Raw genomic sequence first — 14,416 nt, 5'->3', positions numbered from 1 at the left:
TATATACAAAGAGGAGAGTCGAATAGAATAGAAACATTCTATTCTAGACTACACCTAAATATTAGAAACATTCTAATATTTACAGAGATACAATAAGATACAATAGAGAGCATTAAAAAAAAACATAAATATAATTCTAATACCCCTCATTAATGCTCAATCTATTTACTACACCAATACATCCCCTGAATTTAATAAACTTGTCATGACCAAGGGGTTTTGTGAAAATATCTGTTGGTTGCTCTGAGGTAGCGACAGAGTAACTGAATAGATCCATCTTCTACTAACTGTCGGATGTAATGGCAATGAAGCTCTATGTGCTTGGCTCGTTCATGAAACACTGGGTTCTTGGCAAGTTTGAGTATTCCCTGATTGTCTGAAAACAAAGAAGTTGGACTTGCTTGAGGAATATGCATATTTGTAAGCATTTGACATAGCCAAATTGCTTCACAAGTTGCCTTGACAGCTCCTCTATATTTTGCTTCTATAGAGGAGAGTGCCCGTGCCTATTGCTTCTAGAGATCCGATACTGAACACATAGCTAGAAGTAGATTTCCTGTCATCAACTGAGCCAACCCAATCGGAATCGGTGAATCCACTGAGCTGAGGAGTAGCACTCCTTGTGTAAAGAAGACCATAATCTGAAGTACCATGTACATAGCACAGCACACGTTTCGCTGCAATCCAATAATCAGTCTTGGGGTTCATCATGAACTGTGAGATGTAGCTGGCTACAAAACTAAGATCAGGTCTAGTAGTAGTAAGGTAGATGAGACTACCTACTAGTTGCCTAAAGAGTGTTTCATCTATAGGAGGAGAATCAGATTGTGCGGACAATTTCAAACCAGTCTCCATAGGAGTGGAGGTAGGTTTGCAATCTTGCATTTGAAACCTGTCAAGCAAATTTCTGGCATATTTGGATTGAGACAAAAAAATATTGATGTTAGTCTGCCAAACCTCAATACCTAAACAATAATGAAGCAATCCGAGATCTGTCATATCAAAAGTTCTGCACAGATCTTGTTTGATTTTTGAAATCAAGTGTTCTGAACTCCCAGTAATGATCAAATCATCCACATAGACAACAAGGAGAAGAATATCATTTACAGAGTGTTTAATATACAGATTACTGTCTGACGGGCTACGTTGAAATCCCTGAGCAACCAAGTACTGATCACTCTTTGTGTACCAAGCTCGAGGGCCCTATTTAAGGTCATAGAGGGCCTTCTGGAGTCTACATACATTTGGTTCTGAACCGACAACCTTGAAACTTGGTGGTTGCATCATGTAAACTTCTTCCTGTAATTCACCATTGAGAAAAGCACTCTTCACATCCATTTGATGAACTTTCCAACCATACTAAGCTGCAATGGCAAGAAGGCAAATAGTGCTCATCTTGGCTGTTGGGGCAAAGGTCTCCTCATAGTCAATGCCTTCGCGCTGGGTGAATCCTTGAGCAACAAGTTTGGCTTTGTATTTGTCCAAGGTACCATCTACATGGTACTTGACCTTATAGACCCATTTACAGCTAATGGGTTTCTTCCCAGGAGGGAGATCTGAAAGAACCCAGGTGTGGTTCTTTTGAAGACTTTGAAGCTCAGCATCCATTCTATTCCCATTTTGAAATTCCTTTGGCCTCTGCATATGTCTGGAGCTCAGGGATACCGTGAATGTTGGCCATAAGAGCAACATTAACTATGTTGTGCTAAATGCTCTTATTTCTGGAGGTTCTACCCTCAATGAGTTCATCAGGACAAAAATCACTAATCCTTTGAGCCCACCATTTTTGCTAAAGAGTAGAGGAGCCAATATCAGATGCTGTCGGAATAGTTGGAGCAGGAGTAGGAGCTGTATTATCTGGAGGTGGTTGAGGTGGTGTATTAGTAGCATCAGATGACTCATAAAAAATAGAAGGACCCAAGTCAAAGATTGCTGAAGATTGGATCTCGGAATGCGGTGGGGAGGCAGAGACCTGAAATGGTTCGAGTTGCTCATCAAACATAACATCACGACTGAAGATTAAATGATCAGTGTTTACATCAATCAATCTGTAGGCCTTATGTGTGTGGCTGTATCCTGTAAGCATGAGTTTTTGGCTTTTGGAATCCAACTTAGTGCGTTTGGCATTAGGAATCCATACATATGCTAGGGAGCCAAAAAATTTCAAATGGTTGATCCTAGGTTTGCGACCAGACCAGGCTTCCTTAGGAGTCTTATGTTTAACTACAAGGGTGGGTGACCAGTTAAGAAGGTAGATAGCTATGGATATTGCTTTTGCCCAATATTGTATTCCTCGCCGCCTCCAAAGATTATTGAGTTAGAATAGGGAGTGAATTCAACAAACCAATCATGCTTGTGAGTGAAATGTCGGAAGGCACCAGAATCTATGTACCAGGCAGAAGATTTCACATGATTTGCAGGTATGCTGGCCATAAAGGCATGGTAGATAGATTCTTTTTGCTCTGAGTGTTGGGTAGCATTGGCTTGCTTTTTAATTGAGTCCGACTTCTAATGCTGCTGATATAGATGCTCATAATATGTGAATATCTCAAATGGCACAAACTTTGAGGTGAAAAAATGAAAGACCTTGAAAAATTGGAGTAGTACCTAGAAGAGAGCTCGGAAAATTGAGAAATAATATGTTGTCGAAATTTGGATCCGCTGGCTCGAAAATTAAGGCACAAAAATCGAGGCATCTAGAAAAATCTAACAACCCATTTGAGATCTCGAAAAACCCACCAAGAATCCATAATCAGAAAAAATTTCCAAGCCCAAAAATTAGGGTTTCAAAAAAAAGACGGCCCTGGCTGAAAAAGGCTTAAAAACTTAGATTTCTTGATAATAATGGCGGATTTGTTAAACAAAACGCTGTTGGCTTCTACCAATGAAGTCGTTTTTGGATTGTGAAGTAAAAAACGACACTATTTGTGCAAGAAAGACACCATAAACTGCACTCAGAAAAGACTATGCCTAGATTTTCAAAAAATTTTGAAAGAAAAGAGACCCAAAGAATTTCGAAAATTCCAGTCACGAAATTATAGGAGTTTTCGAAAAATTCCTTATAATGGCTTTGATACCATGTTACAAACGTAAATGGCAGAATACTTGACATATTAATCAACATGTAGCAATTATATATATTATTAGTCCTTGACTGATATATAAGACGGGGAACTAATGTTCTCGTTAGAACCCCCAGCTCGATGGTAGAAATATATTGTTCCAAGCTAAGGTTCTAAACATAATATTTTTTTAATTCATTTTTAACATTTCATTATCTAAATCTTGATTGACCCCAGACCAATTTCTTGGGCAAAAATAAAAAATTTCAAATAAAAAAAGTAGGAAAAGAGGTTGGCGATAACATTGTAAGAAATGTTTTTCATAATGGCAAAGTGTTTGCTCGTAATTTAGCATTCACCTAGGGTGTGACAATAAAAACAAATTTTATTATTATTATGTAGATTATTTACTACATAGTGAGGAAGGCCACATTTTATTACTTTGTGCAATTTAAAATGTTGAAGGCCATATTTCCAAACCTCGTAAAAACACGCTAAGATTTTTTTTTAAATTTTACCTCACTAAGGAAGTCATTAAAATAATTAATTAATTGATATATATATTAATAAATAGTATTTTAAAAAATTGATTGAAAGAAGGAAGTGGAATACAAATTAGAGGAGTAAATGAAGAATGTACGAAAAAAATTCAACTATTTTATAAAATCCAAATAATTTTTTTCTTCATTTTGTTAAAGATGAGAAAATATTTTGATAAATCATTTCAATGCTATTAGTATAAATATATTTTTTAAAATTTCTATATCTATAAATATTATTTTATATTTTTAAAACTTTATATAGATTATAAATAGAGGATATATATTTATATATAATTGAAAATTTAGATTGCTTTGACAAATTGTTTTTTTAAAAATTATTTTATCGCTATCAAGAATGAAGCAACACATGTTTTAGACAGAGCTATGAAAAAAAAAATACTAATTATTCGTATTATATAAAATCATGTTCAATCTACAATACTCGTGCTTTCTATTTTAATTGAATTAATTTTATAAATATTATTTTTGAAAGCTATTTTCATTTATTTACAAAATTTTACACTTATGGTGGGGATGACACCCACAAGCCCTTCTCTGCACTAAATAGGTTTGCCCTGTTAGGAGCTGCAAATACCCTCTCTAAGGGATCACTTTGTTATAAGTGATTAGGACACTATTAGGAGTACAATCAGATCTGTTAGGATCTACCTTGCTAGAGGATTTTAGCCTTCTATTCTAATTGAATTAATTTTATAAATATTATTTTCAAAAGCTATTTTCATTTATTTACAAAATTTTACACTTATAGTGGGGATGACACCCACAAGCCCTTCTCTGCACTAAATAGGTTTGCCTTGTTAGGAGCTGCCAATACCCTAAGGGATCACTTTGTTATAAGTGATTAGGACACAATTAAGAGTACAATCAGATCTTTTAGGATCTACCTTGCTAGAGGATTCTAGAACTCCTTCTGAGAGCCCACCCTATTAACGGATTTACCCAAAAGAGACCGGTTAAGGTCCACCTAATTAAGGGATTTACCTTGCTGCAACTAATAGGGAAAAACAAGTTGTATGATCTAATGTGGCACTTCTTGCTTGTAAGATCCAATCTGTCTTATGCACTCCACTATTGCTCTCTATTCAATCTCTGCTCAATATCTCGATCACAACCCTAGCACACAAAAAACTCTCTACCAAATTCATCCAACAACTTTTACATCAGTACTAAGAACAATTCTCTATAGGAACATCACTTTTGTCGCTTAATCCTCACCATTCATTCAACTTTCAACCTTGGCACTCATTTACTACATTCAATTCACATATCTCGATGTCATAATATGTTTTCCTTCACCACCTCAATCCATATTAGGGTTTATATGAGATTTATTCAAGAATAGTCAAAGTGTGTTTGACCAACTCCAACCTTTTGGAATCTTCTCTTTACACTTGCTTTGAGCCAACTGCCACCTCATCATAATGTCATCGATCAAGACACGACATCATAACTTCAAATCTCACCTCTTATTTCATATCGATCACCAATCAAAGATTTAAGACCGGTAGCACAAGAACATGAGTTGTTTATTGTGCAACTTCATCTTTTACTGAGATCCTTGCTCACTTGTCATCATCATGAGTTGTGGTTGTACCCATATTCTCTACTAGGCATGTACATACTTAATGCTTACTGCACATTGATCGCTACCAAAATAACCTTGTGTTGGTAGTTTGCCTATATATCGGTATTGTACTTCTTCTCTTCTTGCCGATTTGGTTAGTTGCTTAACTCATCATCCACTTGTCTTACCAGTTGATCCACTCAATTGCTATGATTAGATTACCATCAATGACAACCATATACTCAATTACTTCTGACCGGTTTACCAAAATCCATTACAATGCCAACATACTAGTTGGTAGGCGTATTCCACAATCTCTTGGGGATTCTTGTGTTGTTTAAGTTTCGTCAAAATATTACCTCATTTCGCATTTTCCTTCACTTTTTTTCAACAATTTGTACTTAATACTCATTTTACAAGGGGCGGAATTTTGGGAGGTCAGAGGATTGGGTTTTTCCACTCGCAAGTAAACCCCCAAATTTTGCAGTTCAGTTTCTTCAGTTTAAAAAGTGGGAGGATTTATATACAATATAAGATTTAAGTATAAACATTACTTATATTTTATATAAATATTGTCAGGGTGTTTGAGATAGATTTCAGTTGCATAGGAGTTATGATAAAGATTCTAGATTTTGGGAGTTTTCAAAAAATTCCAAACCTAGCCAAACTTCAGTATTTAGCATGCCTTCGACAATGTTACCTCCCACAGCCTTTCCTAATTTTTTAAAGTCAAATTGAAGTTGGAAAAAAGGATTTTGAGAGGTTCTAGCTCATTTAATCACAAATCGTTTGGTTTCAACTTCATATCCTAACAAAACTAGCCCAACTCTCACTAACATCCGAGACAGAGTTGACTTCCCAACATGCCAATATTGTTCAAACTCATCTCTCGGACTAGGAGACTAGAAAATGTTACCAACTAAAAGCACCTAAGACCACTACTCTTGCTGCTAAAACAAAAAGAGGAGGTCCCTTTGCAATGGGGCAATGGTGGGAAAACTCCACATGTATCTTCTCAAAGAACCTAAGTACATATAAAGTGCTTGGCAGTTGGTTAAGAATACCAATTGTTGGCAACTATCCAAAACTAATTGGAAGTAAATGCCATTACATTGCCAACCAATTATTCCTTAATCAACATGTTCATTTCCAGACCTGGTAAGATTGTCGACTATAACAATTCGACATGGAATTTGGATGTGATTGACTTGTCATGAGATTGTATTTGTGGCATGTATTCAGCACTTGATGGCATTCCTCCTTGTGTCTTGTATGTTAGGACTGTATCCATTGTATGTGTTCCATACCTGTTTTCAGATTTGATGAGCTACTTTTGTGCCTTGTATGTGCATGACACATTTAGTTCTGTTTCAATGTAGCTTGGGACATTTTGTTCCTTTTCAACGTAATCACATTGTAATTCTCATAGGAAATACCTGAACTTGTTTAATTTTCAATCAGTAAAGGATTCTCCCATGTGCTGGGACATGTTCATTTCCAGACCTGGTAAGATTGTCGACTATAACAATTCGACATGGAATTTGGATGTGATTGACTTGTCATGAGATTGTATTTGTGGCATGTATTCAGCACTTGATGGCATTCCTCCTTGTGTCTTGTATGTTAGGACTGTATCCATTGTATGTGTTCCATACCTGTTTTCAGATTTGATGAGCTACTTTTGTGCCTTGTATGTGCATGACACATTTAGTTCTGTTTCAATGTAGCTTGGGACATTTTGTTCCTTTTCAACGTAATCACATTGTAATTCTCATAGGAAATACCTGAACTTGTTTAATTTTCAATCAGTAAAGGATTCTCCCATGTGCTGGGACCTTGTTGATACAGAAAAGTTGTTTTAGGTTCAGTGTGTTTCCATCTAAAAATCATTGACATCATAAATAAATATTTTAGTCTAAAAACAGAGTATTAATCAAATGATTAAAATTTACAATTTGTTTTTCTTAAATTTAAAGCTAGAACAAATATAATTAATAAAAAACTACGAAGTTTATAAATTATGATATATATTTCTTAATATAAAAACCTTAAAAGGCTCAAAGAATGATGTAATGAAGCATGTCAGGGAGTGTTTGGCTTGCCAGAAAGAAAAAGGAAAAAGACAGACAATATCTTCCCATTTGGGTCCCTGTCCCTCCCAAATTAAAAATGGTAGAGCATCTCCATGGATTTGATTACAGGTTCGCCAAAGGTGCAAGGTAAGGATTGTATCTATGTGGTTGTTTATAGGAAAACTAAATATGCTCCTTTTTATGCAATCTTTCTGGAATACAAGGTCCCACAAAATGCTGGTTTATTTTTTAGAGAGGTTTTTAGACTACATGAGCTGCCAAAGAATATTGCAAGTGACAGGGACAACCGATTTATCAGCTTGGTTTGCCAAGAACTCTTTTGTTTGATAGACACAAAGTTAACCCCAAGCTAAGTCACAGGATTCGGCAAATATCAACCATGACGTTAGGATTTTGCTGAATTTCAAATAAAAAAAATAAAAAAATGATAAAATTCGCCATATGTTGGTATGCTAAAAACTGGACAGTTGATTTGGCCATATCTTTATAATAACCGTATGTTGTTTTCAGTATTCTTAGTGCTGTGTGTCTCTCTGTTAATTTGTTTACAATAACCGTGGGTAGTTGTGACCAGGCAAGTGCAGACTCTGAAAAATACACTTTGCGTTGACGAAGATGGCTGCAGTCTCCATTTGCAAATCCTTCTGCGCTGCACGGTGCTGTGACCTGACCTCTCATGCCCAACCAATGATGGCTGTTGTTTTGTTTTTATTTTTTTGGTTTTGTATGCTTTTTCTAGTATGCAGTATAGTCTAGAACATTATGAATATTTTTTAATAGAATTTATAAAACATAGATCATATTCTATTAAAATTGATATGTTAAATTTTTAATAATATAAATTTTAAAATGTTATATTTAAGTAGTATATATTGTTAGATAAAATAGTCACACCATATCATATTGTAATTTTGTTGATTAAATCTTATAAATATATATTAAATGTTTAATACTAGATGTGTATAAAATTCTTATTTACAGATTATATTTTAATTTTTAATAATAGATGTTTATAAGTAGTATATATTGTTAGATAAAAATAGTCACACGATATCATATTGTAATATCTTATAAATATATATTAAATGTTTAATACTAGATGTGCATAAAATAATTATTTACAGATTATATTTTAATTTTTAATATTAGATGTTTATAAAACCTCATTTATAAATTTCATTTATTATATATATTGTATATTATTTATATTTTAAAATATTAAAAAGAGAGGCGAATTTAATCTGATTTTTTATATAAAATAATTGCCCTTTCCAAACTTCATCCAAATTCTATGTTTGTCGAACTCAAAGTCAAATTTGAACCTTGTGACTTAGACCCCAAGCACAAGTTGTCACCCACAAACTGACAGGCAAATTGAAATTGTGAACAAGTCGATTGAAGGCTATTTGATAAAGTATGGAATGGGGCAGCAAGCAACCTAAATTAAGTGGGTACACTTCGAGGAGTGTACCACACATGACATGTCAATAGTAATGGCTCTGTTTAAAGAACTCTTATGGGTTTGATGCTGTTCCATTCATGGACTAAATCCTTATAGACAGTAGTGTTCCTGAGGCAAGGGATGTGGTGAAGCAGACTGTGGACATCTTGAAAGCTCTCAAAGAGTATTTACAGAAGACCTAAAACTAGAAAAAGATATATATGGAGTGGATCAAACAAAAAGTGGTTTTGAAGTGGGATACATAGGTTGCAGCCTTACCACGATTTTGTGGACCTTACAAGGTGTTGAGGAGGATTGGCAAGGTCTCATACTGGGTTAGAAGTTAAAGTTCAGCCAATAGCTAAGTACATAATGTTTTTCATGTCTCATGTCTCAAGAAAGCTCTTGGACGGCAATCACTCTGTCCACAAAATGTTTGAGGAGGATTGGCAAGGTCTCATACTGGGTTAGAAGTTAAACTTCAGCCAATAGCTAAGTACATAATGTTTTTCATGTCTCATGTCTGAATAAAGCTCTTGGACTGCTATCACTCGTTCCTTTGGTTGGATCACCACCACTTGATGATGAACGGGAGTTGATGCTTCAACCTGAAACCATCCTAGGTGTAAGGAGAAGCTAAAAAAGAAATTTATTCTAGATTACTTGGTCAAGTGGAAGAATTAGCGCTTAGAAGAGCTACACGAAAAGGAATGGAAATCTTTGAGCATTTGAATCTGAAATTGCTTTAGGGCAAGAATTTCGGGACAGGACCGTCATGTTCCCATTTTGAGTTGGGTCAGCCCAGCACCTAAAAAGTGGTGTTTTAAATGCCAATAAACTAGCAATCACACCTTAGTGTGCAACAGGTACGCTGAAGACTTATTGAATATCAATTGTGAAAAAATATATAAAGAGGGGAGAAGGCAGATATTTAAATTAAGTCTTCTAGCTATTTCTTTTATTGTTCTTTACTATCTAATTTACATTTATGCAAAATCTAGATGGGAATATGACTACCTTCCCTTCTACATCTCTTCAGCATACTTATTGTAAAGGTGCAATTACCAGTTCAAATGTATTTTATAATTTGAACAAATTTTCTATTATTAATTATTGTCAATCAAGTGCAACAGACAAAATTCTTGAATGGCTGAACTAAATTTCAAAGAACAAAAAATGAGTTTGTAAGTACACATGTCTCTTTGAACTTCCTAACAAAACTTTGGCAAACTAATAGCATGCCCAATAACAGTAGAGAACAATAGTTGGAAATCCAAAAAATATAGTTTTGCAAAGCCTCGTTGATATGTCATGTGTTGGTAAACTATTTTCCTAGGACATAATGTAGTACATGTCTACAGAGAGGGAAAACCTGAAGAGTTAAAAGTTTCATAATTTATCGTCTTCACTGTTCAGTTGAATGAGGATCTTAATAAAATTGATAGACTGGTTTTAGGAGAGCACAATCAAAGATGAGCTACTACTAATCACAAGATACTCTACAAAAGAACTGCAATATGGAATTTGAGGTTTACATAGTCTTGTTTTAATTATATTAGACTGCTATGTAGATGATTATAGAATCAATAGACAATGACAACTCTCAGTCAAGTAGAATGATGGGTTGATTCAGAAATCCCTATATATTCTTAATTTTATGTTGATAAATAGAAGTTAGTGGTGATATTGAATAGGTAATTGTGCCATGGCGATTTGTAGAGGTTTGAAAATCAAAAATAATGTTATCGATTAGAACAGTAGTGTCCATAAATTTGCTTTAAATAAATCCTAAATCCTTCCTTATTGTGTTAATTCACCATCTCTTTATATGAATTAGTAAATACTCTTTTCTATTATGTGTTACGTGCAATGAGAAAGTGTGAGGACTGAAATTGTCGCAACTAGAAATGTACAACTACTGGGATATAAATGTTGCTCAAAGACTGTAAAATGTAAGTCTAAAGGTAATAATGTGAATGTAAATCATAGTCAATCAGTGAGGAAGCATCCAAAGTGGGTAGCCAATTTGAGTTTTTTTGCCTCTCTCTCTCTCTCTCTCTATATATATATATATATATATATACACCCCAATCTCTTCTCTCTTTATGTATATACACTGTTGAGAAAACAAATATGTTATAAAATTTGAAGCTGAGTGGTCAATTATTGTTTTTAGAGATTAGAAAAATATTATATTAAATGCAGAAAGTGGGAGGACCGAAACTGTTGCAATAAAAAATGTGCAACTATTGGGATATAAACATTGCTTGGACTGTAAAAGTAAGTCTTAAGGTAATAATGTGAATGCAAATGATAGTCAATCCATGAGGAAGCATTCAAAGAGGGTGGCCAATTTGAATTTTGCCCAACTCTCTCTCTCTCTCCCCCTCTCTATGCAGTAAGTTGGAGGACTGAAATTGTTGCAATAAGAATGTACAGCTATTGGGATATAAATGATGCTCAAAGACTGTAAAGAGTATGTCTAAAGGGTAATAATGTGAATGCAAACGATAGTCAATCGGTGAGGAAGCATCCAAAGAGGTTGGCCAAATTAAATTTTGCCCTGCCTCCCTTCCTCCCTCCCTCCCATCTCTATGTACCCCAACCTCCTCTCTCTTTATTTATATACATTGTTGAGAAAAAAAATATGTTATGAAATTTGAAGCTTAAGTGATTAATTATTGTTTTTAGAAATTAGAATAATATTATATTAAATTTGAATGCAATTCTTGGTTAAAAATTGGTAAATAAATTTGTAAAAGTTGTACTATCTCATGAATATATTAAAATCTTGGAAGTACATACAATTAACGTTATCAAGATAAAACTTGAAGTTATACTTGAGATAAATCATTGTTAAAAATTGGAGAATTAAACTGGTTTAGTTTGAGTCATTAAAAATGTATACTATTTTTTGTGACCAAAAGTCTTGTTTTTTTAAATTGCATAATTTTAAAAAAAAATACATGAAGAATTATTATATGAAATATCAACAATTGCCTCTCACATTCATAGAAAGTGCCATGGTAGGTGCAAAGTCGTTTCCACATCCTCCTCTCAATATGTACCACAATTGAGAGTCATGAAGTAGGGTATGGGCACTCTTCAATGCATGCTTTGCAGAAAAGCAATGTGGTTTACTAATGCCTTTCATTCCATGGAGATGAGAACAACATTTGGATGTCCATTAGGTATAATAGATGTGAGGTTTCACCTCAGTGAGCATTACCTAGATCCGTTGAGGGTGCATGTGAACCACTACTCATGAAACATGGGTCAATGAGTTTCTCAAAAACTACACAGCTGGATCCTGATAGCAATAATCATAATTTGACTTGTGGAAAATATCCAGTACCTTAAAAATGGTGTTTTTAAATGCCAATATATAAATAGAAATTACAATTTAATTTTGAAATTCTTCCTAATGTGGCCAACTCCATTTGGGGCGGACGTAATATATAAATTATTTAATATAGTATTGATACAATTTTAAATCTATTTTTCCCCTCCTAGCTGGCTGATTTAAGTCTTTTTGGCGTGATTGGGTATATAGGTTGCTGGCTTGGTCTGGTGAAGCTATGAATATTTTTGGATCAATTCTGAGCACCATATGTGCAGGACGAAAACCCTGCTGTATGCACATGGAGGTTAGGACGGAAGTCCTCTCCATCCATTAAGCTTCCTTAATTCATCTTATTTCAGATTTATCGTGCTATTTTAATTTGAAGTCTGGGTTTTCATGAGCAAAAATACTCGTATTGTCACATCAAGTTTAATATCATTTCCAAACCCAAGTTGCTGGAAGATTCCAAGTAGTTTCTGATTTTAGAGTCCCCAAACACCTTATTGCAGCTGGATCCAAGTGCTGAGTGATTTAGAGCTGATTGTAGGTTATCTAGGGTAGATTGCACCATTTAAATTGTCTCAGATCTAATCTGATCTTTTGGCACAGTTACAAGGATTGTTTAACTGAATTTCTTCTTGCTGCTTGCTGAAGAACAATTATCTAATCACAGCCTATACCATCCATTTTGGACAGCAAACCAAGGGAAGAGAGTTTCCGAGAGTGAATAATAAAAATCCACAGACCTGTCATACACAAAAAATTTCTGTACATACCTTTAATAAACCTTGATTTGATCATTACTAGTGCTGATTATTTTTATGATAAGAAGTGTCTCAGTTTTTATGTTTTCTTGATTATGTTCTAGTTACAGTTTGCACTGCTATCAGATTTATACTTTTTGCTACTCTCAGATTACTTTACATATGATCTGTTCTAATTACACGTAGAACTTAAGGGTTCTTACACTATTGTCCTCACTAGCCCTTCAATTTGAAATTATCGACAACATTATTGCAGCTAATGCCACACGATGCCCAGCAGGAAGGAAAACCAGAGCACAGTGATAGGAAGAGTAAGGAGACTATATGGCTAGAGGTTACCGAGAACAAAATAATACCTATAGGACCTGCAAGAAAAAAATCGTAAAAAGAACAAAAATGAATAGAATGATGTTTTTTGGTGTGCTGGATTAACCGAGCCCTCGATGTCCCTGCATTACTTTTGCAAGCTAAATACTGTATTCAACAAAATATCCAATAATGAAATATGCAACTACTGGTTCCCTAAAAACATCAAGGAAGAATCATAGTTGCTTTGATTATGTTAGCATGATTTAGAAGAGGATTTTCAGTATTGTAGGCTTTAGGAGTAAACTGATAAACTGGATGACTAAACTGATAAACTGGATTACCGAGACAATGCGTTTTCCTTGTGTAATTAGATGTCTTCTTTGTGTGCAGGCATATTAGCTTGTTTGGATGGTTATATGAATATTGCAATGGAACAGACAGAAGAATATGTTAATGGTCAGCTAAAGAACAAATATGGTGATGCTTTTATAAGAGGAAATAATGGTAAGATGGTCATCTATTAGAATCTGTTTCTGATTTCATATTTTATTATCTTGTAATTTTATTTGTGGTTCCATATCTGTTTCTGGAATATTTTCAATGTTTTTCATGTTCTTTAGATTTTGGGGTCCCTTTAATTTCTCTCTGTTTTGGGAGCAGTTTTATACATCAGTACTTCAAAGCGGACACTTGCTGAGGGAGCATGAAGGTTTCTGATATATCAGACGTTTGAAATTTAAGCTGAAAAATTTATTGACATATTGCTCGTGCATATGAATGAATAGGTCCAAAATTTTGAATATTTCTTTGTAAACAAGAGCAGGACTATCAAAAAAGATTTTGGAGTGATGACTTATGCTTATTTTCGTATTTTAACTACGTTACAAGAAAAATCTTTAGCGAATTCTTGTGACTAATAATATCTGTGAAGTAATTATGAGTACTTCACTTGACTATGTTTTACCCTTGTTGATCGATTGATATTTCAACTCCTTTGGATTGGACTGCTTTCATTGTTGGCTTCAATATAATAGTCTAGATTCTAGAAGCATTGTTCAGTGAAACTAAATGCAGTTTCATTTTCTTTTTGGTCATTTATCACTGTAGCTTTTGAAGGGAACCACAGATATTCAAATACCGATCAGTTATTATTAACTTTGTAATTCGCTCACGATTTCTTGGTTTTATGTACATATTATCCGATACATACATACAGGTATTTCTCATATATATGCGCATGCTAATATTTGTTCGGTTTACAGTATTTTTAAGTTGTC

The 14,416-nt window shown here is 34.4% G+C and overlaps 1 protein-coding gene across 1 annotated transcript in view; it reads left to right on the top strand.

Moving 5' to 3' along the window:
* The window catches only part of LOC149560305 (sm-like protein LSM36B), a 118,787-nt gene extending 104,493 nt beyond the window's left edge, over positions 1 to 14,294 (top strand). Inside the window, exons 3-4 of the mRNA XM_089824589.1 lie at positions 13,530 to 13,643; positions 13,800 to 14,294. Of these exons, the coding sequence (XP_089680715.1) occupies positions 13,530 to 13,643; positions 13,800 to 13,846 (161 nt within the window). The 3' untranslated portion in view covers positions 13,847 to 14,294. The remainder of the gene's footprint in view (positions 1 to 13,529; positions 13,644 to 13,799) is intronic.
* The last annotated feature ends 122 nt before the right edge of the window (positions 14,295 to 14,416 follow it).

This window comes from Cupressus sempervirens, chromosome 4 (assembly GCF_028749045.1).
Source record: "Cupressus sempervirens isolate cs-2001-9-10 chromosome 4, ASM2874904v1, whole genome shotgun sequence".
NCBI classification, from domain to species: domain Eukaryota; kingdom Viridiplantae; phylum Streptophyta; class Pinopsida; order Cupressales; family Cupressaceae; genus Cupressus; species Cupressus sempervirens.
This window is presented reverse-complemented; position numbering and strand designations above follow the sequence as displayed.